The sequence below is a fragment of the Vulpes lagopus genome, chromosome 2 (genome assembly GCF_018345385.1).
Source record: "Vulpes lagopus strain Blue_001 chromosome 2, ASM1834538v1, whole genome shotgun sequence".
Lineage (NCBI taxonomy): Eukaryota > Metazoa > Chordata > Mammalia > Carnivora > Canidae > Vulpes > Vulpes lagopus.
In genome coordinates, this window is record NC_054825.1 from 80,767,513 (window position 1) to 80,787,759 (window position 20,247).

The following is a 20,247-nucleotide window of genomic DNA, read 5'->3' on the forward strand; positions in this document are numbered from 1 at the left end:
AGGCAGAGACACAGACAGAGGGAGAAGCAGGCTCCCTGCAGGGAGCCCAACATGGGACTCCATCCGGGTCTCCAGGGCCACACCCTGGGCCGAAGGCGGCACTAAACTGCTGAGCCACCTGGGCTGCCCCTAGCCAATCCTTTTGAACCATGACTTTCTCATTCCTAATTTTTTGTTTCAATTTGTCTCTTGGCTGGCCAGACTTATCATCAAATACCTGTTTCTTTACCTCTTGACTCTATGAACAATTTCTGTAGTATAAACTCCTTGGGTCATATTTTTCCCCCCTCAGAAGCATATACTCTTTGGTTCTTTGTGTCCTGACAGTGTGCCCTGGGCCAGGTGATTTACTGACTTACACATGACTTTGCAGTGAGAGGGGAGAAGCTGGCTGTTCATTGGATTCTTTCTTCGGTCTTGAAGCTCATTAAGTTCCTATAATATGTTCCAAGATGTGCTTATTCTATGTCAGTCCCCTCGGCTTCTCAGAACTTAGTATGTCCCCTCACAGTTCAGAATTGAGTCTCCCATTATTTACAAATCTTTCTCCGTATTATGTGACTGTTGGGGTTTTTTCCGTAGCTGTTATTCAGGGAGAGATTGTATTTGCTGGCTTTTCCTTGATCTTCCACACTTCTCATTTTCTCCCAAGTAACTTTTAGCTAGGTGCTCTCTCCTGTTTGGTGTTTGTAAGGGATTTCTCAAACTCTCTCCATGTTCTTGACTCTTTTTATTTTCTGTGAATGTATAGAAAAGAATTTTTCTGTATTTTTTCTGGATAATTCTTCCTCTGTACCATGTTTCCCAGCTGTTTCTAGGTCATTAGCTACATTGCTAGTTCTCAAGAATGGAAAGGAGCATCTGTGCACATGTGTGTGCATGTGTGTGTGTTTGTGTGTGTGTGTGTGTGTGTGTGTGTGTGTGTGTGTGTGTGTTGAAGGAGTGTATGGGGAAGGAACATCATCCAGCTTCAAATCTGACAAACTGGCTCAGGACCTTTTCTACCCACAGTGCCTTTAGCTCTAGGGTACATCTACCTCTAGCCTTTTGTACCTCCCCCCAAAAAAGAAAGCAAGTGGCCCAGGTGAGAGGTAACAGGCAAAATTTTTAGTGCATCCCAAAGACCTATACAAAGGCTTTTGTATAGTCATTTAAAGTAGGTTTATTCCATCTGGTAGAAGACGGGTCAGCAGCTACCGGACAGGTTTCCTCTCACTTTCTCTTCCAGTGGCTTCTCCAGGCTTGGAGTCCAGGTCACAGGAATGGCAGGTGGCATGTATCCTTCTTCCCTACTCTGTCCTGCCTGTCTCTCTGCAAGGTGAACCTGATCCTTCATCCCCAGCAGGTCCCTCAGGGCCTGCTTCCTACCCTTCATCCTCATTGTTTCAAACCGAAGTTCATATTCTGGGCTCCTCATAGTCCCCATGTTTACTTCCAGAGATTTCTACACTCTGCTGTTAGTCCAGAAAGTATGTTTTGGTTTCAGCGTTCCCACTTGGGATCCATACTTTGTGGCTTGACATTACCACACATTTTCCAATTTCAGCACGGATCCAAATGTCTTCCCAATTTTTTTTTCCCACTTCTTGTGCACTTTACAGAAGAAACTTCAGTCAAACACACCATTTGTCTACCACCTTTTGCTAAAGTTTCCTTGGCTAATGAATGCCTGCAGTGTTGCAAGGGAACCACTAAATATTTGGTTTCCAGCTACAGCTTGAGTGTGCATTGTGGATGAGTGAGGTTCCAGACACCTCAGTGAGAGTGTTGACTGTAAGGAGAAAGGGGCATTGAAACAGAATAGAGACATTTCTTTTAGAATATGTTGAATTGAGACAACACTGAGGTTACTGACAAGGAGAGTTTTCAACAAATTCTCAGCAAAGGGTCAAGGCTCTTATACATTTAATCATAGAGACTACTTGCCTTCTTTAATGTAGAAATACTTTAATCACAGAGCGTGTGAGAGGGGTTAACGGTCAAGAAACGAAACCTGGAAATTGATTTAAGCATCAAACCTTCATTTTATTTCAAATGAAAACTGTGTTTTTCCCTTTTACACTTTTGAGATATTTATTCCTTCCTGTCCTGCCTCCTTTGACCAGTTGTTTCTGACCAAACACTGCACACCTTCCCTAAACCTCTGAAGTGAGTCTTGCTGCTCTAGAGCCATGGCATACCTTTCTGCCCCTCTGGGGCATATTATTTCCTCTCCTCAGCATCCTTTGGAATATACACGAAGGAACTCTCAAAATTGCAAAGCACCAGGTATGTGCAAGGCATGATTCTTATTACTGTAATGACTTTCACTCTGCCTGGATCCCTAACAGTAGACATTTGAGAAGACATTTGAGAAGCTGGGTCTCGATCCATGGAAATAAAATCAAGAGATGGACAATCTCTGCAACTTACCAAGTTAGAAAATAACAGAAATTGAAACACAAATTGCTCTCTCTTCAATCTGTCACCATTGACCAAGTTTTACTATGTGAGAACTACTCTACTAGGCAGTGAGAACTGAAGGGGAGAGAGAAAGCGAGTGCCACATCCAGTGAACAAACTCTTCCAGTAGAGCTTCGGTTGCTCAGGAGCTGTTTCAGTAGTCCTCGTTCTGCTTGGTCCATACGTGCACTGCCACCTTGGGGAGCGCTAAGGACCAGAGAGGCATTCTAACAGCAGGCCTTTGCTCAGTCCCTCTTGGGGCAGGGGGTGGGGGGCCAAGGTCATGAGCAGACTTCTGGCCTTTACTTTTACAGAACTTTTCACAGCTAAACCAGGAGAACTGTTGTTTCTCCCTATTGGCTACATGACTAATTAGCATTGCTGTGAGCCCTAGGCTAGAAAATGCCCTGTTGGGAGCTTGTTGAGACTCAGAGTTGCCAGTAATTAACGTCAGAGAGCACAGGGAATGCATATCCCCAAGGCAACACAACACTGGAAAACTGTCTTTTGCCCCACGGGTTGTTGCTTTTGTATCAGAGTAATTTTCTAGAAATTCACTTTTGTGAGATCAGGACTTTAATTTGATGAGAGAAAGAAAAGAGAAGTCTGGGTCCAGTTATCAGCCAGACAACTCAGAACCAGCTGTTTCCAAGATTCATCTTGCTGGGCCAAGTAGAGTTTGCACTCAGATTCAACATTCCCCCCTTGTCATCCTGGTTTTCGCCCAGACTTTCTTTCATCCATGCTCTTCCTGTGGTATTTCTTTCACCTTCATGGCTTATCTCCTTCCCTTTTCCTCCTGGAAAGGCAAGACTGAGGAAATAGAGTATTTCTCCCCCGGGCCACTGTGCTTGGTAGAAAAAGTGAGGCTTGCTCAGAGGTGAAGCCATGTTGCAGAAGGTCCCCAAAGAGAAGCCCAGGTCTCACTCCCTTGCCTTCCCACAGAGATACAGCCTGAGGCTGGGGCGGGGCAACATGACGACACAGGACACAGAGGACCTGTTCTGTCTGAGGGCCACAGCCCTGCCTCCAAAGCAGACCTGGATGGGGGGCTCTCACAGTCACACCTCCAGCGAAAGGATAAAGCTGTGTCATCACCCGAGAAGTGATTGCCTGGCTGAGGACATTCTTGCTTACTGGAGGCAGATTTTAAAGTTATCTGCTCACACACTTCACAGCAAGGCGAGCTGTCAGCTAGTCTCGTAAAAGCTGAGCCTAAGAAGATAGAAGATAAGGATTAAAACCACATGTATTCATTTTCCTTTAAATTAATCAAAAAGTGACTTTTTTCATAAGTCTGGTAACATGATGGAAGATGGGGTGGAGGGAGCAGATTCCAAGACAGCTTTCTACTCACCCATCCTGTGCCTCCACCCTCCTCCCTCTGTCCAGCAGATTCCTCTTGCCTCTCAGCCATTCTTAGACCCTCAGGCCTGCCCCTTGCAGGTTCTGCTGCTACCCAGCCAGCCAGCCATGACAAGTTATCTTTTTCAGGGCCAACTAAGATCACATTTTTAAGCCAATTCAAGTGTGCCTCTTTCTCTGCTATAATGAAGTTGCAAGTTGATCCTAATCCTTATAGTTAGACCATAAATATATATTATTTTATCACATTGCTAAAGGGTTCTAAGGAGGAAGGATTTTTGCTATCTAGAAGAAGAAGGCTAATGTTCAGACAATGTGGCTTACTCCTAGGTGGGCAGTGGCTCTCCTAGCCACCCTCCACCCCATAGTAAACGCTTGTCATACACATCCAGAGGCCCTACACTTTTGGCATTCTGGCTTCTTAGAGCTGTTGGAGTTGTTGGCTGTTATCACAGTGAAGGGCAACTAACACAGCCTTCAGTTCAGGTATTGGTGGGAGTTGAAGGGAACCCTGAGGGCTAATTGCCTCTCTATTCCCACAGAACTACCGTAGGGCTATAAGCATTTGCTCCTGACTCCAAGTGCATCCTCTCTCTAGCTGGCAGTTTGCCCCATGATGGATCTATAACATCCCCCACAATGTAGCCTGACACCCTCAGTTCCCAGGGATTCTGCAATGGGCTTCACAGACACAGCATCAGCACTTATTCTGATTGGCCAGACACAAGGGAAGACTAACGAGATATGTTTGAACGCTGTAAGCCCCATCCACTTCTTACTTATAGACCTATCATCTGCACTAATTACATTTGTACCACAGTCTAACAGAGGACGCATAGTACTCAGTTAAAGAAATTTTGGAAACTGACCTCACCTGTGTGACTCACAAACTAGGTATGTGGTCTGACGGTGACTGAATGCCGGGAGTTTACCAAAAAAAAAAAAAAAAAAAAAAAAAAAATCTATGATGGAAAAACAGATGGCTCTGGTATCTTGTTTATCAGAAAGCAACAGATGTCAGCACCCATATAGGACCCTTCAAGCCAGTGCTGTCACGAGCAGAAAGGGTCTGCTGAGCTAACCAGTACAAGTCCAAGACTAAGCCCAGGTCCAGGAGGGGGAGGACTATCTCTGTATCAGCTCTGCTTTGACCAACCAGTGGCTGGTTCCCATTACTTACGTTTGCTGACTTGGTCGGTAGGCAAGAAAGCACAAGGTCTTTCAGTTGGAAAACTAGAAAACCGAACAAGGAATCCTAAACATTTTGTTCTTGCTTGGTTGCTCATTTCACAAAAAGACTTGAGACTCAGCTTTATACATGATGGACACTCAAATATTTGTGTAGAATATTTGGGAGAAGTAACAGGTCTTTCTTCTAAATTGAGCAATGTGAAGCCTGTTGTTTCTTTTGCAAGGCAGGTCTTTTATTTTATGTCTTATTGGTACTTTTGGCCCATTATCTACCATTCCCACTGGCAGACAACAGCTCCATCCAAAGCAGGGAATACACACAGATTTCAAAACATTTTGAGAACAGAGAGAGGATCAAATTCAATTTGGATGACAGCAAAATATGCTTTCAGAAATGCTGGGAGAGAAGAACAAAGCTACATAGTGTATTACTGTATTGCCATAACCAGGATCCAAGGACACCTGGGTGGCTCAGCAGTTAAGCCACTGCCTTTGGCTCAGGGCATGATCCTGGAGGCCCGGGATTGAGTCCCACATCAGGCTCCCTGCATGGAGCCTGCTTCTCCCTCTGCCTGTGTCTCTGCCTCTCTGGGTCTCTCATGAATTTAAATAAATAAAATCTTAAAAAAAAAAAAAAAACAGGATCCAGGTGGTAAGACCATTGAATGAACACCTTTCATCAGTGTCCAGAGAAAGATGGGGGAGAGAGAAGTGCTTGTAATCTTGCTGAGCCCAGGATCCAGGGATGTCCAGTGGAGTAATCTGAGGGGAGATGGCCTGAGACATCTTGGGGAAGGGGCCTGGCCCACCATCCATGGGGCCAGGTTGTGGTAGCACCACTTCTAAATGGACTTCTTTGTTTCCAGGCAACGTCCTGCCCTTGGAGAATGTCTGGCCTCCCTGGCAGCTGCCATACCAGTAGCATTCCTGGAACCCACCCTTAACCGCTACAATCCACTCTCAGTCTTCAACACCAGAACCCCCAGGGAGAGGTCTAGTAAGTATCTTCCCTCAGAGGTCATCAACCCGTGTGTTGAGAAGAGAGCAGCCAGGAAGGAAAGACACCCAGGCAGGGAACAGCAGCCTCGAAGGACTTTTGGTTTATGTAGTCTCAGAGGGGCCAGGAGATCAAAGCTAGGATCCATGTTGCATGTCTCCATTTTACTGGAAAAGGGGACATGGGCAGGTACCTTGTTATCACTGGACTTTGGCTTCCTCTTCTGTACAGTGATACAGTATGGTTGACTTCTAAATCCCTTCCCTCCTAAAGCCTTAGGCTCTCTAGTCTGCCCTGGATCTCAAGCCCCCTTCTGTGCCTGGGCACATGACTGCTTTATTAGTTCCTCTCTAGAGTGTCGTCAGAAGGGGCACAAGGGCACTGGTAACCTAATTATACTTTCCAAGTCCAGGGAGAGGCTGTTTTTCCAAGGATGATGACCACATGCTATCATTGTAGAAAATAAAGTATATAAAAACACCAGAAGGGACTGAAATTATAGAAGAAAGAGAAGTTAACAAGAGGGTTGACACACTAAGTTCTAGAACTATGGCTATGGCTATGGCCCTAATCTGGTCTGCTGTCTGTTTTGGGAGTGTTTTATTAGAACATGGTCTCACCTACTCCTTTACATGTTGTCTGTGGCTACATTAGCACTGCATAGGGGAGGGAAAATAATTTGCTCTCTGCTCTTAATTGTTCTTGGCTGAGACCCCTCCCCCATAAAACAGATTAACAGGAGAAAAAAATTGTAATTATATACACATGAGTACTTATAAGAGCCCCACAAAGATAGGAGACTCAAAATGCAGCCCACGGATTGAGGCTCATAGACAGACCATTTAAAGCTAAGGAAAGGGATAGGGGTCTGGGGATTCAAAAGGAGAAGGCAATTCACGGACAGGTGAGAAGCAGAAACACTTGGTAAACGCTCGCCCTGTCCTGCGGATGAATCTCTCAGATGAAAAAGTGATCTCCCATAAATAGCTCACTTCCTGGTACAGGCCCCCTTTCTAATGTAAATTTCCTTTATAAAATTTAGACTTCTCTTCCACAAGGGTAACTTATTTGTTTTCAGAGCTTCTCCCATGTTTGTAGGTTCTTAAAAACAATCAGCCCAAAATAATCCTTATGCTAAAGAGGCATATCTTTTTAACTGGCACATTCTGCTTCAACTCAACTGCAGGGGCAGAGTTGATTCATGGTAGCAAAGACCATCTGGCCTGCAGTGTCTATTTACTATCTGGCCCTTTATAGAAAAAAGTTTTCTAGAGTACTCTAGAACTGGAATCCAAGGCAGGTTATACATCTGCTCCAAGGGAAATGGAAGGGAGAGTCCTCCTTTAGGGAGGAATTGTGATCCTACCGGAGGTCAATGCAATATAGAGCAGAGGAATTTGAATAAAGCTTGGACTCCAGTTAGAAAAAATTACTGTGACTTGATGGAACATCAAAAAACTACCACACTATCAGCCTAATCAATATTAAAGAAGAAAAAACCATAATAAACTATTTCAAATCAGGACCTATCTTATTCAGAACCAATACTTTCTGAAAATAACAATGGACAGTCACAGTAGATGACTAGACTGTGTGGCAGTTCCATTCAGTTCAAGCCCCCTTTTCAAACTGCTGTGAGATCCTGAGAGAGTTCTAAGAGCTAGAACTCTGTTCTATCACGTTCTTTTGTCATCCTCTTCTTTTCAGGTAAGAATGCAGAGTGCTAAGCCACAGCTTTATACCCACTTGCTTCTCGTTGCTTCAGATAAAGAAGTGCATCACCCCCAGAAATGATGACCAGAACAATTTAGACAAGGACACTTAGCAAAGTTCTGGTCCTGAGCTAGGATAAATACAGTGGAGACTAGTGTCAGAGTTAGTCAAGAGAGAGACATTGCCCAGATGCTGCAGCCTGCCAAAGTCTCATGTGACTTCTCGAGATTAATGTCCCACCCCGTCAGCCTCACATCACCCTTTCTTCCCTTTCTTGGACTAGCAGAAATATGTCTCTAACCTTGTTTGTCTCCACCCTTTCCTGATACTGAATGAGTCATATCTTGCAGCTAACATGGGAGCTGAGCAACTGAGCAGGCTCTGGTTTAGAAAGGGCTGTGACATCTGTAGCCATATGCCAGCCCAGATGTTGCTCCGCAGCTCCAAAGGGACATGGACTCAGTCATGACAGTGCTAGATATTTATCCATTTGTTCTGCTCCAACTGTGATTCAGGAAACCCTGTATCTCTGTTTGACCATTATGTAGAGCTTGGGTAAGTGGGCCTCCTCTGCCCTTGAGTTCATAGACGTATAGTAGCAGGCAAAATGAGAACTTGACAAAGATGAGGGAAACCATGGATAAGTTTTGAGAAGGAAGGGAATTACTCTGTCCTATTGTTCTTCTCAAGGGCTATTGGAAATATATTCCTTCTTATTTTATATACATTACCTTTATTTAACAAGACATACCGATAAATGAAAAATAAATATCAACCATTGCATATTCCACAGGAAAGAAAAGAGAGAAAGATGTGATTTAGAGATGACAGTTTTTCATCCATCAGTGGCACACTGTGGGGTGTGCCCAGTCCCCTGAGCCCACATTTGTCATTATTCAGTTAATCAGCAGAGGGAATGCTGACCATGTGTGTGACTCTTGAAAAGTAGAGTGTACATGAATATATGTTCTGAGATAATCGGGTTTGCCTGGAGCTAGAGAATGATGGATGGCTTAATGGACTCCAAGAAGGGTAGACTTCATTCATTATACAAAGTGAGTGGCCTCAGGGACCAAGGTGGGGGAGGGATATATAGGGTGACAAATGATGTGAGCCTTCAATTTAGAAGAATAATATGAGCTGATATATCAAGGTTTCAGGCAATTAGACATCTCTATTAATTGACAGTTCATGTTTTGCCAGCAGTTACCCATATTAATGACTCTTCTGTCCTGTAAGACCCTGGAGCATTTTCTGATTCATCCAGAAACTAAGATATGCCTAGAAAAGGCTTAATATAGGTATCTTCCAGGTATTCAAAATTAGATAAACCTTTGGTTATGTGTGTCAGTGGTCTGTTAATCAGATTATTAAACAAGATACCCTGGTCACCAGCCAGGCTGGTCCAGAGAAAGCAGAAGGTCCGCTTCCCATGTCAGTGGCCTGCCTACACAAAGAGGTAGTACTCCCTGATGCTGCCTTCTTGGGGAAGGGCAGCTTGGTGAAGAAAATCTGACTTTAGAATCTTACTCGGTGGTTCTCAAACTCTAGCGTACATCAGCATCATGTGGAAGGCTTATCAAGACAGATTGCTGAGTCTACCCCTAGAATTTCTAACTCAGTAGACCTGGGTTCAGAAGGTCCGAACGAGTTTCCAGGTGATGTTGCCACTGCTGGTGGGAGAACCCCACTTTGGGAACCACTAATGTAGAAGATGAAAAGACTGTGTATTCTAATGATAACTCCAACAGCCTTGGGTCTGATTCTAACAGGACCTAGCCGAGGCTATGTTTCATGTACATAACTCAGCAACATTCATTCTGTGGATTTATTATGTGGCATTTGAAGTATGAAACACCATCTGAATCACAAATGTTTCCTTCACTCAAAGACCAATTACATATAAATAACTTTTAAAGGTCATCATAATGATTCCAGTGCAGCACCCTCAAGCAGCTCTTTTCTTAGGGGGAATAAATGTCCATGGTGATGTATTGTAAACACACACACACACACACCTGAGTGCTTTATCGATAATTTTACAGCAAACAGTTGTAAACTTAAGTTGTATCCATGGCAGTTGCCACTGTTCTATGTGCAGAGTTTCAAGATAGAAGGCTTGACTTATCTGTCTTTAACTTCTTGTATGTATAAAATGGTTTTGTTTGGGAGGGTCCTGCAGACCCCCATGTTGATGTCACCCCTGATGGTTGCTCTGCTGCAGGATCCAGGCCAGACATTCTCTGCACATAACCAACATTGGCAGTAAACCATGTCGATGTGTAATTCCCTTCCCGTGTAAATCACAAGAGTTTCACATTCTTTGGCTTTCATGCTACTAACCCTTTTGAATTGTCTGGATTTTTTTTTAAAGATTTATTTCTTTATTTAGGAGAGAGAACATGAGCACAGGTGCGGGGAGAGGCAGAGGGAGGGAAAGAGGGAGATTCTCAAGCACACTGCCACTGAACACAGAGCCTGATGTGGAGCCTGGTCCCAGGACCCTGAGATCATGACCTGAGCCAAAATCAAGAGTCAAAGGCTTAATGGACTGAGCCATCCAGGCACCCCTTAAATTGTCTGGATTCTAAAGGATATTGGCCCCCTTGTGACTTTCAAGGAAGAGAGCTCTTTAGCCACAGTGATAGCAGCAGAAAGTCATCGTTAGGCAAAGAGCGTTCCGGCCACATGGGGCCTGCTCCGTAGCAGGGAGGCCCCTACATACCCATTGCATGCTGCTTGTTTCAGCTGCACGTTCATTGTCTCCGAGACAGCCAGCATTGCCCTGCATCTCTGCTCCAGGAAGTACAATAAAAGAAGAAATCAGAACGGTTCCTTCCAACTGACCGATATTCCTACAGGCTGCAGAACTGGCTGTGACCTCTCTGAGTCATTCCTATGTACCTAAAATCTAGAGAAGGGAGACTTCCAGCCAGCAGTAATCCCAATGGCAAAGGGCCTGCAGGTATAACTCCATTCACAGAAGATATAATTTTATTTGAAGGCCTCTTTGTCCTTTGAAATTTGTGAGAACTTGGCATTTTTCTCCAAATATCAAAAACAAATCTCAAGTCATCTAGTGGAACTGACATTCCAGAAAAGTGTTCCACCTTATCCTGTGGCTTCTCAGATTCCCTAGGCCCCTGTGGTGCTTGCTGCCTTGGCCCTGGTGTGGGAGGTTTAGCCTGCAGGTGGAATCCACATGTGATCCATGTCCCGGAACCAGGTGGACCCGACCCAGGCAGGTGGGTTGGTGGTTAAAGGAGACAGAGCTTTGGGCTGGTGCCTCTTTCAGAGCCTTGTTATCTTCTTACCTACCAGGCCCCTCAGGCTGCTTCTAGTGTCTCCTGTCTTGTCTTGTCCTTCCACTTCACTAGAACAGGACGTATAACCACTGATGTTGCCGTTTGTGATGCTGATATCCGACAGCCTTCCCTGGTTTCATGTTGACCTCTGTCTGTCTGTTGCTGCATCGTCCTGTCTGTCTGTATTCAGTGAAGCGACCACAGTCTTCAGTGCGAGGAAGAGAAGGGGCTTACTCTTCCTTGCACAGAAGCCTTCATAAACAAAGAGGTTTATGTGAGTGACAGGAGGCCTTGGCACAGGTCACCTTATTAGGAACTTCGGTTGTAAATGCAGAAATTAACACAAATACAGGTGTGTGTCCCCCCCACCACCACCAAATTTCAACCAGATGGAAAGGCATGTTGTCTCTGGTCCAGCTGAAGGAATATTTGCTGAGAGGGGTTCCTTTTCCTTTCTAAACAGTACTGAGATCCAGGTAGCTGAACTAACCACAGATTAGTTGCTTTTCTCCATGTAGTGTTGCCTTTTCTGCCAAGCGTCCAGTAAGGCAGAGAGGGGGAAGCCAGAGACTGGCTTCACCTGGCTTCACCTAAGAGAAGTCTTAGGAGGGGATCCCTGGGTGGCGCAGCGGTTTGGCGCCTGCCTTTGGCCCAGGGCGCGATCCTGGAGACCCGGGATTGAATCCCACATCAGGCTCCAGGTGCATGGAGCCTGCTTCTCCCTCTGCCTGTATCTCTGCCTCTCTCTCTCTCTCTCTCTCTCTCTCTCTGTGACTATCATAAATAAAAAAAAAAAAAAAAAAAGAGAAGTCTTAGGAGATGTCCCTCAGCTGTCTCTGTTATGCTCCTTTTACCTTATGTTGAAGTATTTTTAACCTGAGTATGGCTTCAGGAAGCCAACCCAACCTTTGGAAGCTGTCATCTTTACACAAACACCTGGATGACAGAAGCTGCCCCACATTGAGTGCTCTCTCATCTAAGGCTCGAGGATGGTTACTTAAGGTCGGAAGAGCACAGGAAGGTGGGGACAGACAGAGGAAGTTCCATTATTTGTGCCTGTGAATTACTGTCCCTCTATTCTTCCTGCACCTTCTTGGTCAGTTCTGGGGATGCCGGACACCGTGGAAGAGATGTGCCCCGACCTCCCTCAGCTGGAAGGCCTGATGAAGGAAATCAGCGACCTGGCCGAGTCAGGGGCCCGATACACGGAGATGCCCCACGTCATCGAGGTGATCTTGCCCATGCTCTGCAACTACCTGTCCTACTGGTGGGAGCGGGGGCCTGAGCACCTGCCTCCCAGCACAGGGCCCTGGTGCACCAAGGTCACCTCTGAACACCTCAGTGTCATCCTGGGAAACATTCTAAAAATCATCAACAACAATCTGGGCATCGATGAGGCATCCTGGATGAAGCGCATTGCAGGTACCACAAATGCCTCTTCTCCCCGGCCCCCCAACCCCAGGACCAGGATACCTGCATTCTATTAACTAGTCTCCCTTCCCCTTTCTGGTAGTTCCCAGTAAAAAGCTATTCCCCTGGAGAGCTTCCTGGAGTAAATGCTCCTGTGGCTCCCCAAATAATCCAGGTCCCTCAAATCTCCAGGAAGCCCTTCTCCATACACTCTGCCTGACTTGGATCTTCATGGCTTTATTTGCTTTTGGCACTTAAGAGTCCCATTTGATTTTTAAAAATCTCATTTGCTCTTACAGTGATAGCTGTATTTTCCCAGTAAGTGCTCCTGTGTGTTTGGTACATATATAAATCTCACTCCCATGTGGGCTGTACTGGAAGTTGCTAGCGTTTGTATTTCATGTTATGCTTTCTAAGACACTCCCAAATTTAGGTTCACAACAGCATCACTTTGGGTTTTGGGGATTTTGTTTCTATATTCCTCTAGAACTCCTTGCATGCAGTTGGCTCTTAATGAATTTTGTTACCCTATTTTTCTATTCCTGAAGCAACCTCAAAAAAAGGGAAAGGCTTGGAAAATTAATAACCAGATTTCCCACAGTCGGGAAACTGTGAATATTTAGTGTCTCCTGTGTCAAAGCAGAGTTTGAGGAGACAGAAGCCAAGGCAAAGTCCTTGCTTTTGACCAACCAGCAGCGTGGCGGCTCCACAGTAGCAGTTTCACCCACGTCACTTCCTGGACCAGAAAACACAGTGGCTGGGCCAAAGGGAGCTAGTAGCCCAACCCTAGATATTTATCTTCCTAGATAAATGAGGAGGTATCCCTTGGCAAGACCAGGGAGAAGAGTTTCTGCCCTCTTCCCGTCTCTGAAATGAACTGAGATCAGAATTATAAATATTCTAGGTGCTCATAGCTACTCAATAGTGAAGACCTCATGAGCATACGAGTAAATAAAGTTGATGTTCCCTTTTTACCTATTTAGCCCAAGAATATTGCCAACCCCAAGGCCATTTGTTGAGAAGCTCAACTTGTAATTCATAAGGGATTCTAGGAAGGAAGGAGGTGGAAGGATGGGCTCCCTCAGCTCTGGAGAGATGCAGAGAGGACAACTGCCAGGAAAACTGGCAAGCCAACTCACTCTGTTACTCCCCAGGGGTCTCCAGATCTCGGGGACCACTTCATTGCCAGTGCCAAAACAAGTGATTTTAAGTTGTAAGCCTTGGCACAGGCTTACTCACCCACATCTGGAATAGCCATTCTTATTCTGAGTCCAGAGCAGAGGTACAACTTGGGGCAGGGTGGGTGGGAGTGGTGAACTCTCCTAGCCTGAGTTGTGGCTTCTGGGTTCATGCATCTCAGCAGGAAGCTGCCTTCACTTCCTCCCTTTACAACAGTCTTTGCTGTGAAAGTGAAAAAAATAAGGCAGTGGGATTTAAAAGAAAAAGTGCCAGAATATAGGCTATTTCCAACTGGAATGCCCCAAGCTAAAAAGACTTTGAAATGCACAAAACATACATGGCTTGTATTGGCAGTGGTAATGGCTCTTGCTAATTTTATTTAACTTAATTGTTTTATAATTACTCTGATTCTGATATTTATTATCAAGCAGACCAAGAGGATATTCCATTAAAGAACAGAGTGAGATGTGTAGGTTTTACCTTTCTCTTTAGGAGGGCCAGAATCACAGCCCCAGATTCCACTGATGGCTTGTGTCTGCTCTTTGACTTCTGGTGACCACCTCAGCCTCTGTCTCAGCTCATGATAACCAGTGACAGTTTATCTGTCTTCCACAGGGCCCCAGGCAGTGAGTTGGCAGTTCTCAAGTACTGGGGGCTGAGAACTGTGGTTGGGTTCATGTATTATTTTTATTTTTATTTTTTGGAGGGGGGGGTGTCATGTATTTTTAACAACAGATTTTTCTATAAAATAACCAGAAAGCATAGTACTGAGTACCTATTCTTGGCTCAGCATAGTGCTGGTTATTAGGGGGGGAAAGGCTCTATCCCAGGAATTTATAATCTAGCTGGTGAGCCCACACTAGGATGAACATACTAAAACTGTGTGGTGAGGAGCTAAGAGTGTGGCCAATGCCAGGCATGCATGAGGAGTTCTAGGGTGACAGGGGCTCCCTATGGCCTGGACCAGCAGAATGGGAGTAGAGACCTTCTCCGTGGCTCCCTGCCCTCACTGTGTCTTTGTGAGAGGGAAGCGCCTAGCGGACAGCGAAAGAAGGGAATAGGGTGATGGCTGTCCTGAGTCAGTGGGTTGTTGCAGCCTCACCTTTCAGGATCACTTCTTTCCTTTGATCAATTGTCCTAGTGTGTGAAATGAGGTGGAGGCTTTTTGTTTGCAAACGCAGTGTACGCCCAGCCAATCATCAGCAAAGCACGGCCAGACCTGCTGAAGAGCCACTTCATCCCAACTCTGGAGAAGCTGAAGAAAAAGGCTGTCAAGACTGTGCAGGAGGAGGAGCAGCTGAAAGCCGACACCAAAGGAGACACTCAAGAGGCGGAGCTCCTCATCTTGGACGAGTTTGCAGTCCTCTGCAGAGACCTCTATGCCTTCTACCCCATGCTGATTCGCTACGTGGACAACAACAGGTATGGGGGTGGGGGTGGGCAGCCTTCCATAGGATGAAAAGTTGGTGTTGGGTTGTGTTACAGGCGAGAGAGTGAGGTCATAGCTGCCACCACAAGCCACCCCTGCCCGTCCAAAAAAGAATCCCCCACGTAGCACCTCCGGAAAGTGCTTTCCTTGGACAGTGATTCTATTTGGCCCATGACGTGGCGGCTCCATCCATCAACACATGCTACCGGAGGTCAGAGGGAGTGGGTCAGGCAGGGGCAGCAGTGACCTACTTCTTCCCCTCTCCACAAAGTTCTGTCACATATTCATTCAGCAGCTATTACTGTGTGTCAGGCACTGTTCCAGGCATTGGCGGGGAGGGAGGGAGGGAGGCATGAAAAAACAAAGATGTCTGGTCTAAAAATCTTGTTGTGGCAGGGAAGTGGGGCACACGGACAGTAAACCAAATAAGAACTTAAATACCTACTGCTCTACTTTCAATTATGCTTTTTGCATAATTGATGTAAGTCAATTATGCAAAGCAGGGTGAAGAGAATGAGGAATGCCAGGGTGGGGTGGGGTCGCAGCTTTAAACAGAATGTTAGCTAAGAAGGCAGTAGTTGAGCAGAGACCTGGAAGAGGTGAAGTGGGGAATCATGCAGGTCTGGGAAGAGGTTTATTCCCAGGAAGAAGGACCGTGTGGAGTCAGCCCTGAGGAAGGAGTGGGTTGGGGTGCTCAGGGGATTATAAGAAGGCCGGTGTGGCTAGAGGAGAATGGGGAGGCAGCAGAATGGTGGGAGATGTCAAGAAAGCAACATGGGGCCGAGTGAGCCATGTGAAGACTCTGGCTTTTATTCTGAGTGAGATGAGAAGTTAGTGGAGGCTTTGAGCTACTCTGTGATGTGATCCAAGTTGCTTTTTGAATGCTGTGGTGAGGCATGGAGGCAAATAAGGGGTGAGGAGACCAGCTGGAGGGTTCACAATGATCCCATCAAGAGGTGATGGGGATCCCTAGAGACAGAGCCAACGGGAGATTTCCAGGGTCTCGGGGGAGGAAGGATGAGGAAGCACCTGCTAAATGGGCCTGGGGTTTCCTTTTGGAGTCATGAACATATTTGGAAACTAGACAGCGATAGCGACTGCCTGGCCTGGTGAATGGACTAAGTGTCACTAACAGCAAATTTTATATGTGTTTTATCACAATAAAAAAGAAAAAGAGTTGGATGGCTGAGGCCAGGGTAGTAGCAAAGAAGAGAAGATGCCAGGTGCTGGGTCTGTTTTTAAGGTAGAGCCTTTAGGACTTCCTGATTGGGAATGAGAGAAGAGAAAAGGGTCCAGGGTGATTCTGAGTAAATGGAAGGATGAAGTCTCCAGCAACTGAGTTGGGGGAAGATTGTGGGTGCACACGTTTTTTAGGGGAAGATCTGGAAATCTCTTTTGGACATGTTAAGCTTGGGTTGCCTATTCAATATAAAAATGAGAATGTTGAGTGGGTAGTTGGAATATGTGAGTCCAGAGTTCGGGAGAAGGAGTTTGGAGTCAGTAGCATGCTGGAGAACCATGAGACTGGATGAGAGAAAGGATTGAGAAGAGAGAGGAGTCCAAGAACAAAACACCAAGCCCTTGTGCTCACCAGCATCAAGAGGTCAGACAGAAGACGAGGAACCAGGGGATGAGGCTGAGAGGGAGCGAGCAGTGAGACAGGAGGGAAAGTGACAGAATGTTGTGTCCTGGGTGCCCACTTCACAAGGCATAGCCAGGAAGAAAGAATGATGAAAAGGTTATCAGTGATCTCGAGGAGAACAGTTTCAATGGAACAATGAGAAAAGGCAGCCTCTTTGCAATGAGTTGGAAGAGAAAGGGAGAAAAAGGCCTGGATACAGCATGCAGACCACATGTTCAAGGAGTTTTACCACAAAGGGAAACAGAGAAATAGGATGCTAACCAGAGGCAGAAGTAGGGTCAAGAGAAGAGTCTTTAGGATGGGAGACATGTCGGCTTGTTTCTTTGTTAATGGGAATGACCTAGTTAGAGAAGGGGAGATTTACCATATAAGAGTGAGGGAGATAATTTCTAAAGCAATGTTCTCCGAGCAGGCAAAGGGTCAGCACTAGATAGTTTATCAACAACAAGGAGGAGGGAAGGGAGTCTGGGTCCTGAAGCTGGTAGACACTCACATACACACACACACATACACACACGCACACACACACACACACACACACAATGTCTAGGGATCTGGGGGAGTCCTTTTCTGGTTGCTTCCATTTTCTCACTGATGTAGGAAGCAAGATAATCAGCTGAGAAAGAGGATGGGGAGAAGGTGCTTGGAGGTTTGAGGAGTAAAGAGAAGCTATGGGGCAGTAGCCAGGGGGAGGGGGAAAGGAGGTGGGCTGAGTGGTGATGGGCAGCATTAGGGGCTGCCCTTGAGATCCATGGTCATGGATCCAAAGTGAAACTCATCACCAAGTTGTCTTCTTCTCTAGCCAGTTCACCCCCAGGTCCATGCTCAAAGTAGAGAAAGAGTTGGATTATACCAAAGTTGGGGTTTTGTAAAGTGAGTATGACAAAGAAAAATAGGTGAGGAAGTTGAGGGCGTGTGTAAGAGGATAATTATAAAGACTGACCACAGAATTTAAGCTGGTTGTTGAGGAAGGTGAGGACATGGGGGGCTAACATCTATGAATAGGCAGGGGAAGAGGATTGTTGGTCCTAGTGGGGAGCAAGGACCAAATAGGTATTTTTATTATACCATACCCTCTTCAACTTTAAAGGCCTAATGTATAAAGTGGAAAAAGTTTAAAATAGTAGACCTAAGGATCCAGGAATATTTGGGGCAGTATTGCTAACTTTTGAGTAGTAGGCCATTCTGTCATGGACAGGAAATAGGTCTGGATACTCCCATTTTTGCGTTTATTTTGTAAGGCAAATTGTGCTTACTATTTAAAATAATCAACTACTTTCATTATTTAGTATTTGAAAATAAATACCTTATAGTAGGTAATATCTCTTTCCTGTCTAGGAGACTTTACCCTCTCAAAAGAAACCCTGCTTTAAGGATCATTGTTTGCGTCATTTCCAATAACGTAATTATATTAGCAGTTAGAGAGGGGATTTGTCAGGGTTTGAGGTGAAAACAAAAATGAAAGCAGAGTAAGGTTGCTCCTAGAATAGCTCTTTAATTGCATTTGTCACTATTGACGGTCAAGACTCAAGATAGAATGTGTTCTACTTATACAGTGCTTGACAATTGCTAAAAATGGCAATGTCGGAGAGTCTTTGAGATCATCATTAATTCATTCATCCCCTTTTCAACCTGCTCTTCCTTGAACACCAGAGAATGTCATGGCCACCCAAGCCCAACCTAGTAATACTTCCATCTTATGTGTATGCCTTTACCTTCTTTGGGTACTTTCTTCACCAAAAGAATTGCTGGCTTGGAACTATGGGACTGTAAAGTTGGCAAGAAAAATAGTGGTCACTTTACTTACCTGAAACTGGGTGAGTAAACACCGCTTCCTTGCTCCTGGCAGTGCATTTCTGCCTCTTGTTACCCACCACGCTTGCCAACAGCAGCTGCAGACTCGCCATGAGCGCCTCCCATTCTAGCCTCAGACAGTCCTAACAGTCCTGAGCTCGGATGGGTGGCTTCTGTCCATCAGCTCTGACTTTGCTTTTAGATCCTCACAAAACTATCCCGATCTCTCCTTGGCAGCTCTTTAATTATTGAAGAGAGTCATCTTGTCCTGTCCTCCTCCCTGTTCTTCCACGTCCTGTTAACCCTTTGTACCCCCTTCAGCCCAGTCATGGCACTGTTTCAGGTTCCTTTGCCCTCTGGAACACTGTTCTGAACAGAAGCTTCAATTGGTCCATTTTCAGCCCAGCATTGACCCAGAATGAGTAAGAAATCCAGGGATAGTGTGGTCAGAGCTGGGCAGGTCAGCTGTCCATCTTCTCATGCAGGAGGTAGGTCAGCACAGGTTAAATGGATCTCTCCGCATGAGACAACAGCTTTTCAGCCTCCTTCCTGACAGCCAGGAACACTCAGGTTACAGAAATGAACAGCTTTAAATGGGATGATCTGGGGTGCAAACCCATCTCTCGGGCTGCCGAAGGGAATCGGAGCACATGCTCTGCAGTGACTGCCGCGGGCTGTGTCCTCTGCGAGAAGCTTGGAACAGGTTGAGATAAGCTCTTAACTCTAACTCAGACAACCTGACCATTAAGGTAGGAATCTGGCTTTCCTTTCTTTCAAAGCCTGATAACTGGCTTTCCTTTCTTTGAAAACCTGATAACTTGTCATTTTAAAAATGAAAGCTAACTCTCTACTCTTGCAGTCATCCAGGATTTTGTTTGTGCATTTCTTGTTTTCTGCTAATATGCTCAGTGATTTCATCCACTAGCGTTGCTTCAGCCATCCACCTCCCTGCAGATCATTATCTCTACACCCAATCTTCTTGCCCACCTTATGTTCTACCAAAGCCTTGCCTTTTCCGACTGCCTTTTGGCATCATACAGTCTTGGTGATAAAAGAGACCCAAATATCCTCCCAAAGGATCAAGTGGCTGGATACTGAGAGAGATCTGGGTTCTGGGAGTCGGAGAGCAGGCAGGAGACGAGCCCAGCTGCATCATGGGGGCAGAAAAGATATGGGCAAATAGGAGAGGTGAGGTCAGGATCTTCTGTTCACCTGCAAATATCAGAGAGGTGCGAGTTTGTGTGCCTGGGGAAATATGGGATGAGGTATCCTTCATCCATACCTACCACTCTGAACCTGAAGAAAGAACCTCACTAGAAATAAGAGGCGAAAATATGCCTCCTAGAAGAAAAAGGGTATTGAAAACAAAATTCATTCACTGAACTCTGCGTTCCTGTGGAAGGCAAAGGGATCAGAATCTCCTTCCATCTTCTGTGAGGAAATGTTCACCTCGCTTGTTGTTTTCAGAGCTCCTGCTGCTCACACACCCTGTGACTGTACTTTTCCTTGGCTGGAGAGGTGACCCCTCACCTCTTCCCACTCAGGGCACAGTGCAAACTTACAAAGCTCACTTAAACCAAAATACTGAGGAATGAATAGCTGGCAGTTCTGACAAAACTTGATACTTGATCCTGAAAAATCAACATGAATGGAATAAGAAAGCATTGCCAATCTCAAGCCTCAAGTTTGGATTGCATTTGGCTGCTAATAATGGATACCTGATCATAGTGGCTTAAAGAAACTAGAAGATAAATCTCACAAAGTCCAAAGATACCCAATC

The 20,247-nt window shown here is 45.5% G+C and overlaps 1 protein-coding gene across 4 annotated transcripts in view; it reads left to right on the forward strand.

The window, feature by feature from the left end:
• RYR3 (ryanodine receptor 3) overlaps positions 1–20,247 on the forward strand; it is a 508,658-nt gene that overhangs the window by 430,089 nt on the left and 58,322 nt on the right. For all 4 annotated transcript variants that reach the window (XM_041743628.1, XM_041743630.1, XM_041743629.1 and 1 more), the window contains exons 65-67: positions 5,865–5,995; positions 12,115–12,435; positions 14,784–15,024. In XM_041743628.1, coding sequence (XP_041599562.1) covers positions 5,865–5,995; positions 12,115–12,435; positions 14,784–15,024 — 693 coding nt within the window. The remainder of the gene's footprint in view (positions 1–5,864; positions 5,996–12,114; positions 12,436–14,783; positions 15,025–20,247) is intronic.